Source organism: Solanum tuberosum, unplaced genomic scaffold (genome assembly GCF_000226075.1).
Source record: "Solanum tuberosum cultivar DM 1-3 516 R44 unplaced genomic scaffold, SolTub_3.0 scf00010, whole genome shotgun sequence".
In the NCBI taxonomy this organism is placed as follows: domain Eukaryota; kingdom Viridiplantae; phylum Streptophyta; class Magnoliopsida; order Solanales; family Solanaceae; genus Solanum; species Solanum tuberosum.
Window position 1 is genome coordinate 2168930 of NW_006238936.1, and position 20379 is coordinate 2189308.

The 20379-nt window shown below is 35.4% G+C and overlaps 2 protein-coding genes and 1 pseudogene across 12 annotated transcripts; 1 reads left to right on the forward strand and 2 right to left on the reverse strand.

Annotated features, from left to right (window-relative positions):
- The first annotated feature begins 2382 nt into the window (after window positions 1-2382).
- On the forward strand, window positions 2383-11326 carry LOC102595479 (uncharacterized). 3 transcript variants are annotated; one of them, XM_006339511.2, is made up of 6 exons: window positions 2383-2637; window positions 4163-4206; window positions 4600-4679; window positions 4776-4863; window positions 10543-10625; window positions 10696-11326. In XM_006339511.2, the coding sequence occupies exons 4-6, from the start codon at window positions 4786-4788 to the stop codon at window positions 10952-10954; spliced, it is 420 nt and encodes a 139-aa protein (XP_006339573.1). In that variant the 5' UTR covers window positions 2383-2637; window positions 4163-4206; window positions 4600-4679; window positions 4776-4785; the 3' UTR covers window positions 10955-11326. The 3 variants fall into 3 exon arrangements, with proteins under 3 accessions (XP_006339573.1, XP_006339572.1, XP_015167335.1); XM_006339510.2 differs by lacking the exon at window positions 4163-4206; XM_015311849.1 differs by lacking the exons at window positions 2383-2637; window positions 4163-4206 and adding an exon at window positions 3366-4000.
- On the reverse strand, window positions 4871-6690 carry LOC102598555 (histone H2B.2-like; annotated as a pseudogene).
- Window positions 11327-11675: 349 nt separating the features above from the next.
- Window positions 11676-18768, reverse strand: LOC102596042 (uncharacterized). 9 transcript variants are annotated; one of them, XM_015311876.1, is made up of 7 exons: window positions 18434-18768; window positions 16878-17089; window positions 16676-16740; window positions 14872-16522; window positions 14600-14763; window positions 12997-13186; window positions 11676-12920 (listed from the first exon to the last, which is right to left on the reverse strand). In XM_015311876.1, the coding sequence occupies exons 2-7, from the start codon at window positions 17026-17028 to the stop codon at window positions 12262-12264; spliced, it is 2880 nt and encodes a 959-aa protein (XP_015167362.1). In that variant the 5' UTR covers window positions 17029-17089; window positions 18434-18768; the 3' UTR covers window positions 11676-12261. The 9 variants fall into 9 exon arrangements, with proteins under 9 accessions (XP_015167362.1, XP_015167358.1, XP_015167355.1 ...); XM_015311872.1 differs by having other exon boundaries at window positions 16676-16743; XM_015311869.1 differs by having other exon boundaries at window positions 16866-17089.
- Window positions 18769-20379: the final 1611 nt, after the last annotated feature.

Consider the following 20379-nt stretch of genomic DNA (forward strand, 5'->3'; position numbering starts at 1 on the left):
ATATCTATTAGATGTACTTTTTCTAATGGAATTCCTTCCATATTCTATTGAAAGTCTAGGATTACTAGTACTTCATATTTCTTGTGTCTTTCCAAACTGGATTTCGTATTCATATGGAATTTGAGCTTGCTGAATTTCTGCTTCAACAATTCTTGCTATCCCAGCACATTCTTGATCTATTTCGATCATTTCTTTATTTTTGTATACTTTACCATAGTTTGAATTTGTAACTGTGTATAACGCTTGGTAATATATACTCATTATATGATTACCTGGTTTGAATAGATCATTTCTTTTTATCTGAAAGTGTAAACTCAAGGCAATCATTGAAATCAGCATCTTTGAGTGAAATGCAATATTTTGGGTAATATGTAAATAGAAGCTTTGTATAGGCTAGGTTTCCCTCTACTATACCAAGATTTCCTTTTCTTGCATTTATAAATCTTTCATCTGATAGATTTATAATTATTGGACAATTAATTCCTTCTTTAAACGTTGATTTGACTAATATTTGGATTCCTCCTAAATGAACATAATTCATTTTCTTTCTTTTTCTTTCAGGAATTTTCCTAAGAATTTGATCTATCATAGGCTTTGTTAAAAGGTTTAGTTTGTGCTTTCCTGTTGTTTGGGTAATTTCGATTACCTTTTCTATTTCTTGATATTCATGATAAGAAATTTTATCTCTTGCAAACATTCTTTGCATTCTACTTAGTAGATTATCCTCTGTCTTTAGATTAAGTTTTAATCCTTGGATTTTTCTAAATGTCTCTCCATCAAAGGTTGCCTTTAGGGCGTATCCTCTGTGATCTTCTTTAGTTTCTAAGATTTGAACTGAATCCTTTTGTTCTTGAATTTCTTTATTCATTTAGTTAGAGTCTTCAGAACTGGATGAGTATTCTTCATAGATTTCATCAAAGAAATCCTCACTTTTAATTGATTTTATTGATTCCAGATCTGAATCAATTTCTGTTCTGTCAATTTTTGAGATTTTTACTCTTCTCTTGTTACATTCGTAACTTTTATGGCCTTCCTCGCCACAATTATAACATTTGCATTTTTCTGCTGGTCTAGTTTTCTTAAATTCCTTTTTCTGTTTATAGTATTTTTTTCTAGGTACAAAATTTTGTTTAGAAAAAATTTTCTTTTATATATATATATATAAATGCAACTAACTAATACAACTAATATGGGATGGAGAAAGTGTTGAATTGCGACGTAAAAACAAATTGGGAGCAAATTCTTTAGATAATCATCCATGTTTGAAAATTTGTCTTGTAATCATTTTTATATTTTTTAGGACCACAATATTACCAAGTTATTTCTATTTTCCTCAAAATATAAACCTTACTCCTAATGAAATGTCATGCCATGTTATTATTATTTTTAACAATAGAATAGAAACATTTACCTCACTCTTGAATTTTATAAAAAGTAACAAAATCTAAAATCTAAAATTAACTAATATTTATTATTTATATGTAAATATTTTAAAAATTAATTATAAAAAGTTATTATCTTATTTAGTTGAGTACATTAATTTAATATTGTTAGTATATTTTTTTTATTTTGATATAAAAAATAAAATATATATATAGAGAGAAGATGATGTGATACCTCTCTAAGGCCACCATTCATATTTATCTTTTTTTCTCTCCTTTATTTTTGATATTTTCCCCTATTTTCTTAATTAAAGTAGAATAATTGAATGTAACTAAGAAAGGAGAATGCATGATTGAAATTTGGAGTGACTTCTCAATTCTTCATTAATAAATATAATAATTAATATAATAACTTACACACAATAAATTAGTATGATTGTTAAAAAAAAATCATTTTCATTAATCTTTTTATTCATTTTTTGATATTTTTCTTAATTTTTTCTATTTGTATAATTTATTAGAAAATCTAAAATTATTTCTTGATATTCATTTAAACAACAAAGGTTGATATCCATTTCCATGAATAGTTCCCACGTAACTATAGACATTAAGCATTATTTCCTCTCTTCTTTATTTGTTTTTTATTCCTCCTTTATTTGCTTCATTAAAAGTCTTACATTCACAACTCATTTATTCCATTTTCATTCTTAATAATATTCATAACTAGGGCTGTGCATAATATGGTTAAAACCCAAAAAATCGATCGAACATATTTTTTTTAAATTTCGGTTTCAATTTTTTGGTTATTTCGATTTCAAATTTCAGTATTTCAGTTTTTCGATTTGATTTTCGGTTTTTAGCTAAAAAAAAACCGATTAACCAAAAAAACCGAAATTATACATATCTATTCTTTACACCCTTAATTAAGTTACTTCAGCCCATGCCCCAGCCAGCCCATAGCCCACAACCCATATTCAAATTAGGCCCCAATTCCAATCAAAAATCCCTAAAGTGATAGTCTGAAATCCCTAACTCAGACAGCAACTCCCATCTCTCAACTCTCGTGTCACGTCTGTCGTCTCTCGTCACTCGTCACAGCCCGCCAGTCCTTCGTCTCTCAACAGTCAACTCTCATCTCTCATCTCTCAGTTCGTCGTCTCTCAACTCTCATCTCTGACTCTCGCCGAGTGCTCGCAGCCCGCAGCGCTTCTCACTGGCCACTGCTCAGTGCTCGCTCGGGACTCGCGGCTCGAAGGTCAGTGCTCATCGCGTCCCAATTCTCATCTGGAAATCTTTATTTTGATGGTAAATTAATAATGGAATCCAAGAAACTTGTGTAAAACAACACGACTAGGCAGTAGCAGAGCAGTGTAGGAAGTTGAAGAGCAAAATCTGTAAGCATTGTTAGAGATTCTTGAAGTGAAACAACAAAAGAAATTGTTAGATACACATTAAGAGCAAAATCTGATGAAAACCCATGGCAAGAATATGAAAAACATGTATTGCGTCCTCTATTGTATTTTTAATCATTTAATGCAAGTATGCAACTATGTGATTATTTGTGTGATTTGTGAACTGTAATGTACTGCGTCTATCTGTATTAAGTTATTTATAGGCAACTTTGTTGACATTTGTGTTAAATAAGTATTCATGAAGTAGTGTAGAGTCACGAGTATCTAATGTCTATCATCTTTTAGAGTTTTAGTTACTGTTAGTGTACATCTGTAAGGATGCTTGTGGCTATTTTCCGGTGCATTTGTATGTAGAGGACATCAAAGCATTTGATCCTAATGAGGCTTACAGTAAATTAGTGACAACTATCCATCCTTGGTAAGTATAAATAAATTAACTTTCTTTAATTTTTGCCACTGTTAATTAAATTTGGTTAAACCGAAAACCAAACCGAAATTGTAATAACCAAACCGAACCGAACCGAATTTATTTCATTTTGGTTTGGTTTCACATTTTTGCCAAACCGAACCGACCGAACGCCCAGCCCTACTTGTGAGCTTAAAGTAGGTTTCAACCTAGTGAAGAAAGAATGCTTCAGAATTGTGCCATATATTGGGTTTCAAATATAAAATAGAGTCAAATGTAGGAATAGGCATAGGATATTAGCATCCAGTCATATGTTTTGTTTATGCGGTGGACTAAGTTGCATTGATAGTTAGGATCAAAATGGAAGTTCTATGAAAATGCATTTAACCACTGTGCTTCCAACCAACAAGTACTCTGGATTATTTATGAGAGCTCCAGTAATATCAGACCCCGGGCAAATGGGTGTGCAAGGGGAACATTGTGCTTACACCTATGAAGCATGGGCACCAGATTTAGGGCTGTGTAGTTGGACAAGGTTCATGCATCAGACACGCTCTGAACATGTGTTCTTATCTTTCTCTATTTTGTGGACAACAATTGGACACTTATTAGGCCAAGTTATGTTTTTAGAAGAAAATCAGGGGCTTAAAGCAAGAAAAGAGAACTGATGAAAAAACCTTGAAATCCTAGAATCTCTATCTGAAGACTAATTTGAACAAGTAGAGAACCTGCATCACTCATGAGGTTTCAGCTTCTGTTCACTGCTTGCTTCTTCAGTTCTCAGTTCTTCTATTTTTCAGGTTCTCTTTTCTTCATTAATTATATGCTGTCTGTTTGATACTTTGATTAGCCTTTCCTCCTTCCCTGGTTTGCTTCTGGCTGCTCTGCTATTTAATTTTATTGTAGACGTGCATGCTACTTTTTTGCTATGTCAATGATTTTTATTATGTGATATTTTGCAGAATCTGAAGATCCAATAGAAAATATGGGATTAAGATATTGCAGAGTCAGGCTTTTGTTCTTCTATGTCTTGCTGCTGACTCTCTCCTACATTTTAATGTCTTATTAGTTATTTATTGTACATGAGTGCTATGTGTTTCTATGTGACTAATATGATATGATTAACAATATGCATAAACCCGTTGATCACTTGCTGTGGAAAATGGATCACCCTGCTTGTTTATGGCTCTTTTCCGCTCGTCTACAACATAATTGGTCTCTGAAAAGTTCTTTTCCTTTATTTTTTGCTTTTATAAACTGTAGAAAAGAAAGAGAATATTTTGTGGGGGGAGAGGGAAGGGCCAGCCGTTCTGCATTTGATGTACACGACTTGTTTTGGCAATGACCAATTTGCTGTGAGTATTATTGATCCCACTGAGAATGTCAGCATATTTTACAGGGCTGAGAAAATCTTCACTTGGCTGTGGTCTAGAACCCATCGCAGAGTAACTCATAGGGCATTCTGTTGTATCTTACCTGGTATGGTTTCCTTCTCCTCTTCCTGTTTGGGTAGAACTACTCTGTTTTAAAGTAATTGTTCTAATATGGTGCAGTTATGATTGATTTGATGATTAGGTGGTTTAATATGACGACAAGCTTGGAAGAGCCATCAAAGAAAACTTCACGTCCTCAATTGGTTGTATTGAACAGGGCATTCAAATTGGTGAGAGTCCTTTCTTAAACTATCTAAGATGAAAGTGAGACGTGTTTAATTGGCTATGAGTGGGTATTTGCCCCTACCATCCAACTTTGGGTTCATATTTACCCTTTTAGCTGTTAAGTTCCACATCACCCCTTTTTTATTAGCCTACGTGGCTTCTACATGGATATAATCTTCTCTAATTTAATTATTATACCTCACGCCCAAAGAATTGAAAGGAATCAAGTGAAAAAACACATTTCCAATTATTTCCAAAAATTTGGCCATCCTAGTGTTTAAACCCAATCTGCTTGTACAAGAGTTGGTTCTCTAGTGAGCAATGCGTTGTTTTGAGATGGAAGACCGAATTCTTGGGAAATAATTGGAAACACAAGCCAATTCCCTTCCCTAACCCACCCACCCACCACCCCAAGGCCCAAGAACTTGATGTGAAATATGAATTATATGTTGCAGCAAAATAATTACTTCTTTTTGGAGAAAAACACATTCATTCATATTCATTACTGTTACATTCAAGTACCACCAAAAGCTACAAATCTAGCATAGATTTTTCAACCAAACATATAAGCAACTACCTTTACATTCCCCAAAATACCAATAACCCCAAATACCCATTAGATCTAAGAACTAGTAAACTTAGTAACAACCTTAGTTCCTTCAGAAACAACATGTTTAGCCAACTCAACAGGCAAAACAAGCCCAACAGCAGTCTGAATTTCCCTTGAAGTAATAGTAGGCTTCTTATTGATCCTAGCCAATCTTGAAAACTCCTGAGCAACTTTCTCAAATATATCATTGATGAAACTGTTCATAATCCCCATAGATTTGCTTGAAATTCCAATATCTGGGTGAACTTGTTTCAGAACCTTGAAGATATAGATCTTGTAAGTTTCAATACTCTTTTTAGATCTCTTCTTCTTATCAGCACCGGAAAAACCTTATTCTTTTGGTAACTTCTTCCCTGCTTTTGGGGTTTTTTTCAACCTTTCCCTCCTCTGTTGGCTTCTTCTCTGCTGGCTTTTCTCTCTGCTTTCGGTGCCATTGGAACTGAAATTGAGAATCTCAAAATGGATTTTGAGTAAAAAATAGATTTGAATTGAGGAATTTGAGTTTGGGTAATTAAATGTAAGAAAAGGAACATATGCACCACAGTGACTTAGAGCAAAAGAACAGTAACATTTTTTTTACTTGGTTACTTTCAATTCTTTGGGGTGAGGTGTAATAATAAAATTAGAGAAGATTATATCCATGTAGGTGCCACGTAGGAGTCACATAGGATAATAAAAGGGAGTGGTGAGGAACTTAACAACTGAAAGGGTAAATATAAACCAAAAATTGGATGGCAGGGGCAAATATAACCAAAAAGTATAACAAAGGGATATAACCCTTTTCTAAGAGTACAAGGGCAAATATGACCCTTTTCCGTTTTATAAATTAAATATGGCACTGTGGGCCAATTGTATTCATTCAAATCTATAAAGAACAAGAACAAAGTTTGGTCAGCCCACAAATGGATCTGGACCAAATAAAATTAGAGCTAAAGAAAAAATAAAACAAAAACAAGAAAAGGAAAGTAAATCAAAATCTAATCTTTCTGATAAAGTAAAAGCATTGTTGTCGGCTTTCAAACTTTTGATGGTTAGGGTCTTTGATGGACTTTGTCTCTTCCAATTCCTCCTTTTGTTCAAGTTTCAATTTCCCCACTGATGGAGCTTCTGTGAATGTCGACTTTTTTCCATTGAATTTCTCAAGATTGAGCATCCATGTCTCCCGCTGTATCGATTTGTTGTTTCCAAGATTGTAGGTCAGCTCTATTTTTGTTTCCTTCATTTCCACTTCCGATCAGTCCACTGACGATATATTTGTTTCCCAGGTGTTTTTTGTCCTTCCTTGCTGCTTCTTTCTCGGTGTGTTCTTTCCAGCTTTCTTATTTTTTGTCTTCTTTCTTGAAAGTTTATGTTTGTGATTTATCTTTGTTGTTTCCATTAAACTCCACCCTGTGTTGGTATTGTAACAGATCAGTTCTTGTACCGCTAATGTTGTTGTTTTGGTTTGATTTTTCAATGATTCTCAGAGATAGTATCGTTTTGAATCCTCCTGTTCCTGACTCTGATGTAAGGAATTTCCGATTTATCATTATTGATAGGTTGTTTCCCTCTGATTGGTAGTTCCTGAAAATTGTTGAAATGCATGGTCCCTTCGTGCTCATATGCTAGATTGGTGATGTAGTCTGCCACCATATTGCTTTCTCCAATTGTATGTGTGATCTCAACTTGTATTGCTTGCATCCATTCATTGGCTCTTTCAATTAGTTGAGTCATTTCCCTAGGAATTTTCCACACATTTGTTAAGTTGTTTTTAAGATTCATAGAGTCTGTTTCCAGACTCACATTTGTGTATCCATGTGTGACAATAGTTCAGTGCTTCATGTATTGCTTTAGTTTCTGCCATTATGCTAGTGGATTCTCCCAGCTGTCCTGCTTGTGCATAGATTAAATCTTCATTGTCATCCCTTAGGCAGAAACCACATGTGCTCATTCCTGGGTTGCCATGACTTGCCCCATCTGTGTTGATTTTTACTCTTCCTCTTGTCGGCCTTTTCCACTTGACCACACAGTGATGTAATCTAGGTTTGTATTCTGTCAAGTATTGTATGACTGAAGGCCAGTCTGTAGGTACTGATGTTAACCAAGGAAAATTGGTTTTGATTAACTGATTGATATTCAGTTGCCCTTGGTAAGCCATCTTGTTGTAGGTTGTATTTCCTCCATGCTTCCTGGTATTCCTTCTTTTCCATATTTCCCACAAAATAATTGCTGGAATTGCCCAGAAAACCACCTGTAGTTTAGAAGGCTGTTTAGAGATCCACCACTGCAATATGACTTGATGTAGTTGCGTTCCATCAATGTGAAGACCTGCACAATAAGTAAACTGTCTCCATAGCTTCACAGCTAATGGAGAAGTTAGAAATAGGTGATTTATATTCTCCTCCTTGTGATCGTCACAACACCAACACCTTGACACCAGATTAATGTTGATCTTTTTCAGATTGTTGTCAGTTGGTATCCTACCTTTCAGACTCTCCACATGAAGAAACTTATTTTAACAGGAAGTCCTTTCGGCCATATATAGTTATATATTTTGGATTGCTCTTGCTTCTTTCTGATTATTTCCCAGGTTGATTTTACTGTGAATCTCCCACTAGTTTCTCCCATCCACCATGTCTTATCATTATCCACCTCCATTAGTATTGGGCTTATATTATCAATGGTATGTTGGACCATTTCTGTTGAAACTCTATCCTGTAACATCTGGATATCCCAAGTTCCATCCGTAATGAATTTCTTCTTCTAGTCCATGTTCATTGTCTACATAGTACAGAGCCCCTTGTTGGGTCCAATTATCAAACCAAAAACTAGAGTTTCCTGTTTTGATTTACCACCAAATTAGATGTTCCATGTCTTTCTTATTTCCATCATCTTTTTCCACACTTGTGAAGCCCCTTTTAATTGCGCAATTACTGGGTGTAACTTTTTGCAATATTTGTTTCGTATATAGGCACTCCACATAGAAGTAGATGTTCTGTAATTCCACCATAGTTTTCCAAATAAGGCTTTAGATGTATCATGCAAAGATCTAAAATCAATTCCACCTTCTGCTTTAGGTGAACACAAACTTTACCAAGCCACCAATGTCTTTTCCTGTTATCTGCAGTTGTTCCCCAAAAGAATCTTGCAAATTTTTTATGGATTTGATTTATGACTCCCTTTGGAGTGTTCATTACTGGTAGAAGGTACACAGGAATGGACTGCAGTACATGGGCAACTAGAATATATCTGGCCCCAAATGATAGGAATCTGTTTTGCCATTGCATGACCCTCTTCATTATTTTTCTGACTAGCTTCTCAAAATATATGGACTTCTTTCTCCCATAGTACACAGGACAGCCAAGATAAGTGAAGGGAAAAGTACCTTTTCTCATCCCTGTTCTACTTTTAATGGTATTGCAAATGCTTAGAGGCATCTTCTCATGCACATAAAAGGAACCTTTTGAATTGTTGACCAGTTGTCCAGAACACTCTTCATACTGCTTCACTACTTTAATAGTTTTCTTCATAGAACTGGAGTCAGCTGAACAAAAAAGAATGGTATCACCAGCATATGACAAGTGGTTTATGGGGGTCCATTTAGGAAACCCAAAGCCTCTATATCTACCATCATAAAATAAATTGTTCAGTCCTCTTGCTAAAACCTCTGCTGCAATGATAAATAGAGTGGGTGATAGGGGGTCTCCTTGTTTCACTCCCCTTGTGGATTCAAAGAAACCATGTGACTGACCATTAATCAACACTTAATACCAGTTCACACCATGTCAATGATAATCTCTGAGAAACCAAACTGCCTCATCACCTTAGTAAGGTAGATCCATGAGACCCTATCGTAGGCCTTTGTCATGTCTGATTTTACTACAATGTTGTGGTGCTTATTCCTTTTGTTGATATCTCTGATGATTTCCTGTGCTAGCAACACATTTTCTACAATACTTCTCCCTTTAACAAAACCAGTTTGATGAGAAGAAATCAAACTGGGAAGTACAGAAATGATCCTTACATGCAATACTTTAGACGATAATTTATTAGCAAAAGTGCTCAAGCTAATAGGTCTCAAGTCCGCAAATGTTTTCACCTCATTCTTCTTGGGAATTTAAACCAAGTTGGTGTGAGTGATGAATCTAGGAATCTCATGTCCACAGGAAAAAGCCTTTACCATATCTTCCCCTATTATGTCCGAGCAAGTTTGAAAAAAACGGCCTGAAAAGCCATTTGAACCGCTTGCACTATTACTATTTAGACTTCACACTGCTGTTTTCACCTCCTCTATACCTGGTAGCTCTGTGATAAAGACATTTTGTTCTTGTGTAACCAGAGTTGGAATGTTCTGTATCATGTCATATCTTCTATCAGTTTTTTCTTCACTGAATTGCTTCTGGAAGTAACTTACTGCCTTTTCTACCATTTGTTGTTTCTCTGTTACCCAATCTCCTTCACAATTTTGTATTCTCTGGAGACTCAATTTGTTCCTTCTCCCAGTAACATAAGAGTGAAAGAACTTTGTGTTCTTATCTCCCTCCTTAGAACCATTCATTCCTGCCTTCTGTCGCCAGAAGTCCTCCTCCATGCTCATATACCTTCTCAAATCTGCCTGGGCTCTATGAAGTTCTTCTCTGTTCTGACCTGAATGCCTTATCCCCATTTGAATCTCCTTTACTTTTATTACGTCCTCGAGAGTGGAGATTTTCTGGAAAATATTTCCATAAGCTTCTTTACTCCATAGAGTCAAAGCCTGCTTAACCTTCTTCATCTTAGCATGAAATTCCAGAAAAGGAGAAGCAGCAAAGCTCAGATTCCAGCTTTCTTAAATCAGATCTTCGAAAGAATGGTGGTTGGTCCAGAAGTTCAAAAATTTAAAAGGTCTAATGATTGGTTCTTCCTGTGAGTTACATACCACATGAAGGGTGCATGATTGTACTTCAGTATTTTTCCAAGATATCTTCTTTTCCCTATGTAAATACTACAGCTACATCCTTGAAGTTGTATAGGTACCTTGACTGATTGTTACTGTTATGCATAACTAGTGAATATCAACTGTTATTATTGTTTGAATATGTTGATTCATTTGCAGGCTGAGCAATGGGTTAACAGTATGGGTGACTCTTCTGATGATGCTAAACCAACTGTGGTTGTTCTAGAGAGTCGACCGCCCAGGTAAAAATCTTCTTCAACATGGCTATGATTTTGACGAAATTCCTGAGGTTAATTTCTTAGGTCCTTGCAGGCTTGGAATTGGTGCTGCAGTTCCACGTCAATCACAAACAGTATTCTCAAATGACCCGGCTGAAAGAAGGCTACGTGCTAAATTGGATGCTGAGAAAAGAAGAAAATTGAAGAACTCTGAAGCATCAATAATATCCGCCAAAGATGGGAAAGTTGATGAAGAAAGTGATGAAGATGAATCGGAAAGCAAAACAAAAGCTTTTACCAAGAAGAGGCCTGCAGCTTTTCCCTCGACTCTGCAAGCAAAAAAGAAGAAGTGACTTCGCATCATCCAGCAATGAATACTTCGAGATGTGCTGGAGTCATACCATTGTATAAAATTCTTTGCCGTCATATTCTTGTGGCCATTTTGTAGGGTGCAGTTCGCTTTGTCAGTGATGTTTATTTCTCAACAAAATGTTCTCCCCCATCATCCAGCCTGTGCCTTTGGTGACAAATGCTTTTAGAAAACATGTCATTCTCTCATTTTTGTTCTCATTTTATTGAAGTTAATGGTAAAGGACATCTATCCTGTAACGATGCTCAAACACAGTGAGGACACAACATATTTGGTACTTTGAAGTTTGTTCTGATGAGCATATAACCAGGCAAAGAGTGATGATTAGTCTAGTTACTGCTTTAATGTTGTTTCACTTTTACTCTCTTGCTTTAATCTTCTAGCCGCAAATACTTGCTTGTGAATGTTGCAATAGGAGGGTGCCACTCAGGGAACATTTGTTTTACCCTCTCATGCGTGGTAATGACATTGATATTCTCATTTCAAGTGAAACTACAACCATAACCTTTGAGCAATGTCATAGTGAATTTCATTGATTTTCGATTTTTAAAGACAGACAACAGAAGTACTATCAAAGTAGCAATTATGTGGGCAAGTCGAGTAAAGTGTTTTTGCAAATTTGGTTCAATATACCAAGATATGGCTTTGCCCAAATGAAACAAATTGAAAACAGTAGCTTAAGAGATACATGAGCTATCAAAGAGTGATACAAACAACCATGTCAAGATATTATTTCTTTCTTTTCTACTTCGATGAAATTTTCAGTTACAATCACTTTGTACTTACAAGAGAAAAGTCTATCTAAGAGAAAAAGAGGGGCTAAAAAAGGATGACCTGTGTCAAACACCCAAAGCCTCAACAACCAATCTGCCACGCAAAAAGGAAAAAGGAAATCTAAATACATGTAGGTAAAACACACATTAACAAACCACACAAAACACATTCTACATGTCATGACAATTTCCCCAGGAGGAACTAGCACCATCTGATTTCTTAAAAAGCAATTGAATCAATGAGGAGTTCTCTGATCCCTGGTGCCACACATTATACTTTATTGGCTTAGCTTTTGCATGGAAGTCTGTTATACTATTGTCATAAAAGTAAGTAGTGTTGCTAGGAGAAGAAAGTGTATATGAAGCACTCTAGGCAAGAGCCTAGATGAGAGGTGAAATGATTAGTTGAGATATCAAGATTTTAAGCCATTTTTGGTTCACAAGAGTAGCATGGTCTACTTCGTTATCTAGAGTCTAGGGAAGCCTTCTCTTAGTTTCTACAGAGAGACAGGTCTGGTTACTGGTCCACGCTACTCTCAGTTTCACTCATGACTGGTAAGAGAACATCTTCTGCACACTCCAAAGTATCACCAGAAATGCTCAAAATTGTGTCATCCATCAACTCTTCCAGAATAATCTCCCCCATCTCAATTCCGATATGTCCAAGATCCAGTCGGAGATTCATCCATGTCCCTGATCTTTCCATGTCTTTTTTGACAAGCTGCTCCAAAGAATGAGGAGCTGAATATTGGAGAATATACCATTCTACTCCCTCCCATACTTCATTTATCAGGTCCATCCCTTTTGGAACAGGTCGAATGTTATGTTTACCGAGTGACACTCTGGGGTTGCAGCCAAAATAGCGCTCACATACTGCTTTAAGAACTTCATTTGCACAGTCAAAAAGGACCTTTTGATCATGACAAGAACGGCTTGAAAATAACTCTACCTCGTCAAATAATGATGGGTCAAGAATCTGGTCAGAAGAAAGCCACCTTAAGAGAAACTCATCCCAACTTAATCCTGAGCCAAGAAGAACTGCTTCTACATATTCAAAAGCGGATTCTTCATTTTCGAAACAAACTATTGGACAATCTTGTTCACTGATGGAAGACACTGGTTCTTCGAAATGGATTTTCCGTGGTTGAATTTCTGGATCAACTGTATGCAATTGAACTACATTTCAGGTTGGTGAGCATATAAACAAATGATAGATTTTTGTTTAAGAAAATCTTGGTAAAATATGTCTAACCTGGTCGGCATATGGTGCTTGCAGGACTGACATCATCCTCTGAGAATAATGGCTCAAGAACTGATATGGGACTAGGTCGCTCCTTTCTATCAACTGCACTGTCAGGATCTTCAACTTTCCTGAGGCTTGAAGACTCTGCAGGTGAGGCTGGTGAAGAAGATAGACTATTTTGATCCTCCCCAGATGGATGCTGAAACAAAGACACTCATGATTTTAGATATTGTAGCACCTTAGAAAAGCGCACATTCTTTCTTCAACATTTTTCAAGGGTGAGTTTTTTTTTTGGAACGAGCTTCCTTTATGTTATTTTCGCTGCTTATTAAAGTCCCACTAATCATGTCATAATATATATATAAATATAAATATGAATATATTACTAAAAGTGGGAACAATCTAAGTCAAAAGTTGGATTGTGAAAATGCCCCTTATCTATTAATTTATTTTGTTTTTTTAAAATCATTTTAAAAAATCACTTTTCATTTAAAATCAACTTCATAACTACCTACACCTCTTCATTTTCATAACTTATACTCTAATAATATTCATTAATCTACTCTTACATTATCATCTTAAATTAATATTATTTTATACTTCTTTTTAGCTTCCATCAGTTAAAAAAACTTTTCATGTTCTTTAACCTTCTATAAAATCAATAGTTTTAGCCTTTGGGGCATTTTCAAATTATTACATGCTTTCTTTTTTAAAATACTCAATATTTGGTGTATCCTTCGCATTTGCTGCAACAAAGTTATATTCTTTTTATATTAGTTTCTTAGACCTTTGTTTTGCTCTTAATAATTTTTGTTCTTTGTTGTTCATTGCTTGAGCATTTTACATCTTCAAACTTTATTTTATATTATGTGGACTTATTTTGCTTGGTCATTTTTTGAAATTCTCACATCTGCTCAATCTCTTCATCTCTTCTCTATTATTTTAAGAAATTTGTACTAATTAGCATAAAATACACGTGCAACGCACGGGCATGAGAACTAGTTTAGCATAACAGGTAGTAGTGTTTTAGTTCACATTTCATATTAGTTGATAATTTTATAAGTCAAACTTGTTTTAGCACCACCACAAGAAGACACAGATCTTAACTTAAGACAACCCAATTATTTTGAAAGGTAATCAACCAAAATAAAAATTGTTGACCTATATATACAAAGGAATTACTGTAAGAAATCATAGATAGAGTACAACAAGAAAGTTTACTCTCTTTTTAGAATCTTATTTGTGACCACAAATTGTTATCATATAAAGAAATATGCTGCGCATATTGACCGGGAACTTAAAAAAAAGGTTTATCATGAAAAATACAATTAGATGTTACAACCTTATCATTTTCATAAAATGATGAGAGTTTACTAAAAGATAGGAGGTTGAAGGAAACAAAACTGCATGATAAGAAAGCTCTCATTAACATTTTCTTCTGTGATATCCCAGAGACTAACTTATTTGAATATGATATAACTAACTTCAAAAAATTGAACAAAAAAATATTGTTACATGTTCATTTAATACAATGTGCAATGTGCAATGCATATGCTTGTACACTATAAATACCAAAAAGTAGGCAACAAAAGTACTAGCAATCACTACTTACTTCTTTTAAGCAGTCAAATGACAATTCAAATCCATGGGGAGAGTTTCCATCATCCACTGCATTGGTAGCATCACCATCAACTTGGATTTCTCTGTCAATTGGAACACTAAAGATTTCACCTTCTTCTTGGCATCTGTTTTTGATTGCTTCTTCAGTTAGATCTCCTGCAATAATTTAGATATTGCTTACACAATAATAGATTTTAAAATGGGCGAACAGTGAATTGTAAATGAAATGTTCCCTAGATTCAAGGGATGATCAAGAGATAATACCTTCAGGACTTGTATGATCAGTTGAAGCAGCAATTTCATCCATTGTGTTCCCATTTTCACATGGAACCTCTAGATTTGTACTGGCAGACTTGGTGCTCTCATTAGGATGCTCGTCAGAACAGCTAGATTCTATCTCTATGTCTTGGCTGGATGGACTTGGACCCGTAGCATGGTCTTCTCGTACATGCTGGAGTCTGTCATCATTCTCTCCCTGTATAGAATCAGTAAGAGGCTCCCTCACTTGGGAAGGTAGCATGCAATCCTTGCTGTTTTTTCTCGGGCTGCAGCCAGGTGAACTATTGTACTCGGGAAATGAAAGTATCCTCCCCAAGGATTTAGACAACTGTCCACTACTCACCTCTGTTGTCTCATCTTCATTGTCTAGCATCTCCACAAGGTGCTTCTTTGCCTCAATGTAGATGTTAGACATTCCTGGCCTGGGAAAGTCAGAAGCCTCAGTCAGTGTGACTGCTTCAACACCTTTTGACTTGACTATCTTATCCCCACTCTTCATTCCCAGAGGAGATTTAGCAAATTTTTCAGTATAAAAATGGTCTCTATTAGGAGAACTCCATCCTAAATTTTCTCCAAAGATCCCTCTGTCACTGTTACATCGCTTTAACTGCTCAGAGGGAAATCGGCGGATGGTTCCTTCAGGAGAGATCCCATGACGATCCTTTCCCATTGCATGCTTGAGTTTTCTTTTAATTTCTGTAAATGAGAACTGGGATGTGTTTCTTTCATTCTGAATAGTATGTTTCTCTGTGTATTGCGAGCGCGCTGGAGTGTTAACATTGATTTGAGAACTGGGTGATTGCAAGCCTGTTGGACCAGGCTTCAAAATAACAATTTTACTTGAGGATCGGGGAGTCTCATTTCCCATTGGAGGGTAAATTTCTTGAGACTTGCTCCTCCTCCTGAAAAACTTACGTTGTTTGTGGTTTATGACATCATCTGTTTTTGCATGAACATGGTTTTCCTCTGACATATTGGATTCTGAAATCAAGTTAGGTCTCTGCTTTTCCTCAAACTGAGCATCCTCCAAACTTCCAATTTGCTTTACCAGCCTTGAGTTTGGATCTTGTAGGAGTCTCATGATTAAGTCCTTATTCAAACTTAGTGTCTGCAGAGCATCCATGAATTCTTTTGATTGGAGGGTCTTGTTATCTTCTCCCAATTGTTTATTGTTTCTTGATCTCTGATTGATAAACACCTCAATTGCTGCATTTACCTTTTCTTCAACAACTGGGTGAGTCTGATCTGACTGATTGTTATGAGCATTATGTGAACCTTGGCGGAGCTTCACAAACTTGCGATTTTTCTGATGAATCTGTCGGAGTTCTTCCATTACAATGTCCAGATCATCGAGGGCTGTCCCTCCAGAATCTTGATGACAAGGTGCTTCAGACCTCAAATTTCCTGCATCATCCAAATCATGAGAGTGTGTATTACTAGGCCTGGAGAAAGCTCTGCGTGTTCGCCTGCTGTTCTTTCTTGAACGCCATGATTTTTGTGAATCAACATCTTCTGCGTCTATTTCAGAACCATTGCACTGATCTTTCAGGCTTTGCTCATTGACCATTTCTTCTTCCATGAGCTCCTTTACACTTGTTCTAGGATCAGGTACAGCTACCTCACTTTCTTCATCATCCTAAATTCATAAATGCCATACATTTATCATGCCAGCATATGGATACACATCAGCTGAAATGCTTAAGCATCTCGCGTTTTTTTTTTCCCTTCAAAATCTTTTGTTCCAAAAGAATCACATTTCAATACAGTCAAAAGTATCCTGATAACATACCTCAATATTCAGTCTATCATCACTGGGATTTGGTAATTCCTGCATAGAGCTTGAAGAAGCAGAACCTGCTGAAGTCAAAATAATGTGATTTTGTTGGACACGAGGAGGGGATTGGAGAATTGACATCAGGATAGTAGAAAGCTGCCAGCAAAGAACAGAAATTGATTCATCTTTAAAGAGTAAACAATACCTAGATTCTTACCAAGAGCTGGTTTGCTTCCTCGCGTTCTATCTGAGAGTAACTTTCTAGTGGCTCGACCATGGCGGAAGTCAAAGATGCTAATCAAACCCCAAATGCAACCCGCTCGATCCTTCTCATATCTCAGAGCATGGCGATGTGATCTCTTTGCCATATTCGTTAACTTATTGACTTCAGTCCACTCTATTCAAATTGTTGATACTACAATAGCCTATCTGCTCAAGAAGAAAAAAGAACTTAGATTAAGGTCATACAATTGGAAACTCCCTAAGCTTCTGAATCCAAGAAATAAAATTGAAACACCATAAACTCCCAAGCAAATGAATGCAGCTAAAGAGCCACTAAAGATCCTAGTTAGAAACATCAAATAATTATTTCCAATGGACTTGAGATCTCTTCCACTGAAAGCAATAAAAAGTTTGTAACAAACAGAATGGAAGGATCATGAAATTCAACTAACATACAAAATGTGAAATTTCACTAGGACTAACCGAGATGCTTCCTAGATCATAGCAGTTGATCAATAGTAAAAAGGGTTGAGAAGGGAAACAGTGGAAAAAATTTACCAAAATTTTGCAACCCCACAGAAGCAAACAAAGAAAACAAGGAAGAAGACATAAACTATGCAGCAAAGTGTACTTCCAAGAAAACCAACTTCCCTCAACTCCACAAGTTTCCCAACAGAGTAAAGTTAAAGGAACTGTAGACTTGCCTAGTTGGTAACGAATCAAAAATTGTTTTTTTTCCCTTTTCAAGAACAATCTTTAACACTACATCCAATAAGGGCAATGCAATTTCCCCAAAAACACACAACATGGAAAGCAATTTGGCTCCACTACATCAAGGATATCTTCAAATTCTTCAAAGGCATCAGTACTTTTTTCTATACAAAGAGCAAAAACTTCCAACTTTGCCAGCAAAATGACCCTTCAACTATTGAAAAAACTGTTTGATACAAAATGTGGCATCAGCAAGTCATAAAGATATCATCATCATCCTTGTAATTATATTTTTGTCGGCAGAAACTTGAAAAACCCAAAATGACTCTTTTTATCAATGAAACAAAAAAGTCACCTTTTTTCATCAATTAAGAGGCACCCACAAAAGGATCTTCACCAAGATTGAAACTTTCTTATCACATGAATCATGCAATTAAGAGAAAACTAAACAGGTAACCATCACAAACAACAAACACTTCCCCTTTGGCACGTTTTGAAGAGAATAAAAAACTCTTTTTTTCCCTATAAACAATATCAAGGGAGATTTTATCAACCAGAGAGGGTCTTCTCTTTTTCACTTTGGGCAATAAGGGTATCCAATACCGACCAAAAAGACTAAAAGAGAGAACCCCAGATAACTAAAACACCGACCCACGTATTTACACAAAGAAAATTAGCTGTGGGCTTGTGGGGCAGCCATTGAAGACCAAGCAAGGTAGTAAAAAAAAGCAATCTTGGCACTGAAAAGTAAAGAAAGATGCTACTGTTGGGGGTGGGGTGGGGGGGGTTGAGGTGATGATGGCATATAATGTATAGAGAAAGAAGAAGAGTTCTTGACACCTGGGATTCTAATGGTGGGACCAATCACCCACAACACAAATGGAGCTTTTTCCCACTAAGGGAAAAAGTTTTCTGCTTCTTGCTTGCATTTTTTCCTCTTTTCTTTATTCAAAATTCAATCTTTTTTCCCAAAACAGATTTCATCAACTTATAGATTTCATCATCACTGTCACCATGACACCACAGACCCCCCACGGCCCCACCCCCTCTGGACAAAAGATGGTATTTTTTTTTTCAATTTTCTTGATTTTGAGTTAAGTTGTAATCAGACAAAAACGTATGAGCATTGGATTCATATTTCATAGGCGTTGAGAAAGAGAAAGGGAGAGAAAAAAAAAAGCCTTTTTTTGGGTAGAAATTGACTTGTAGTTCTGTATTTGTTTTCATGTACAATACTACTAGTAGCTGTAGATGATACTTGATAGGGATAGGTTGAAAGAGGGGTATATGTGGAATTATGTGAAAATTACAAGGACAAGACTGGAATTTAATGTGAGTCGAGGTCAATCAGAAACAACCCTTTCCACAAAGATAGTGATAAAATCCGCACATAATTGGTCAAAAATATTTATAGTAACTAATATTTTTATTTAGGGAAAAGGATCTGAAAAATACTTCAACTTTGGCCGAAATTGTTGTTACGATACCAAACTTTTTTGGAGGACCTTTTACCCCTGCACTATTTAATAATGTATTTTAAAGGTATATATGTATCCACGTGGACACATTACTATTTAAAATGATGCAATATTTATAATGTCCACGTAGGCATATATACATATTTAAAATACACTATTAAATAGTACAGGGGGTAAAAGGTCCTTTCCAAAGTTTGGTATCATAACAATAATTTTGACCAAAGTTGGAGTATTTTTCAGACCCTTTTCCCTTTTATTTAATGTCGGTTTGATACATTTTCCTAAACTAATATAATGGAGTAATTGTGATTTTATTTTTTTTACCATTGTGAAGTAAGAAATTGGGCAAGCGTTTTTAAACTCGTTTTTAATTTATCGATTTGATTGAATTTTACGATTTTATTTGAATAGGCTTAACAATAAAAGTTTTTTTCGTAATCTAATATTGGCACTCAATAATTGTTGGTCTAGTTGTTATTGTCTATATAGATCATTCAATTCAGTAGGGAGAATCTACCAAAACTCATAAAAAACCTATATAACAAGTTGGTAATGTTATTGATTAAAAAGAAAACTAATAAAAAGAATTTAATGATTTCACTTTGCATTAGTAAGAAGGAAAGTATGAAACGTAATTAGGAAAAGAAATCTTCATTGAACAAAGATAATAAAGAATAGTAGTATTTAAATTTTCAACTTTTCTTATCATTTTGTTAGGAAAAGTGAAGAAAAAAGTTGTTATATAAAGTTAGATTTATGAGATGGCCATGATGATAATGATAATAACGTTGAATGAGTAAATTGGAATTCAAACTGATTTATCTCATGGATTCGTTTGGTCAGGAATTAGTTATCTCAGGATTATTATCTTATTTGCAATATATTTGTGAAAATAATAACATAATCTCAAGAGTGTGATCAATTAGCATTATTTTTTTCATCAAACACTACATATATTTGAAGTTTATATAGTCAATCTCATTAATTTGAGTTGAAAAGTAGAAATTTCAATACAACATTTTTATGATGTCAAATTGAGCAAAGAAATAAGTAGGAGGGGGTGGGGGTGTATAGCATATTGACCAATATCTAAAATTCAAAAGTCAAATATGAGTACAATATATATTATCACACCATAAACAGGTTTGCACCTATTTTCAATCACATGATGTGCTAGTAAGAAGGGAAATACGTTTTTTAGGAAAATAAAAATATATCCAATACATAAGTAAAGATTTATTATCATAAAAATATTATATATAATCTAGATAAATATTATGGAGGAGTAGGGCCTTAGGGATAAGGCCT

Excerpts from the sequence above, each read along its gene's own strand:
- LOC102595479 (XM_006339511.2), top strand. The coding sequence starts at position 4,786 with ATGACGACAAGCTTGGAAGAGCCATCAAAGAAAACTTCACGTCCTCAA. Across the intron at positions 4,864-10,542 it reads TGAACAGGGCATTCAAATTG|GCTGAGCAATGGGTTAACAG; the intron begins GTGAGAGTCCTT and ends ATTCATTTGCAG. Across the intron at positions 10,626-10,695 it reads CTAGAGAGTCGACCGCCCAG|GCTTGGAATTGGTGCTGCAG; the intron begins GTAAAAATCTTC and ends AGGTCCTTGCAG.
- LOC102596042 (XM_015311851.1), bottom strand. The coding sequence starts at position 17,028 with ATGGCAAAGAGATCACATCGCCATGCTCTGAGATATGAGAAGGATCGA. Across the intron at positions 16,744-16,865 it reads AGCTCTTGGTAAGAATCTAG|CAGGTTCTGCTTCTTCAAGC; the intron begins GTATTGTTTACT and ends TTTTGACTTCAG. Across the intron at positions 12,921-12,996 it reads AAGCACCATATGCCGACCAG|TTCAATTGCATACAGTTGAT; the intron begins GTTAGACATATT and ends CCTGAAATGTAG.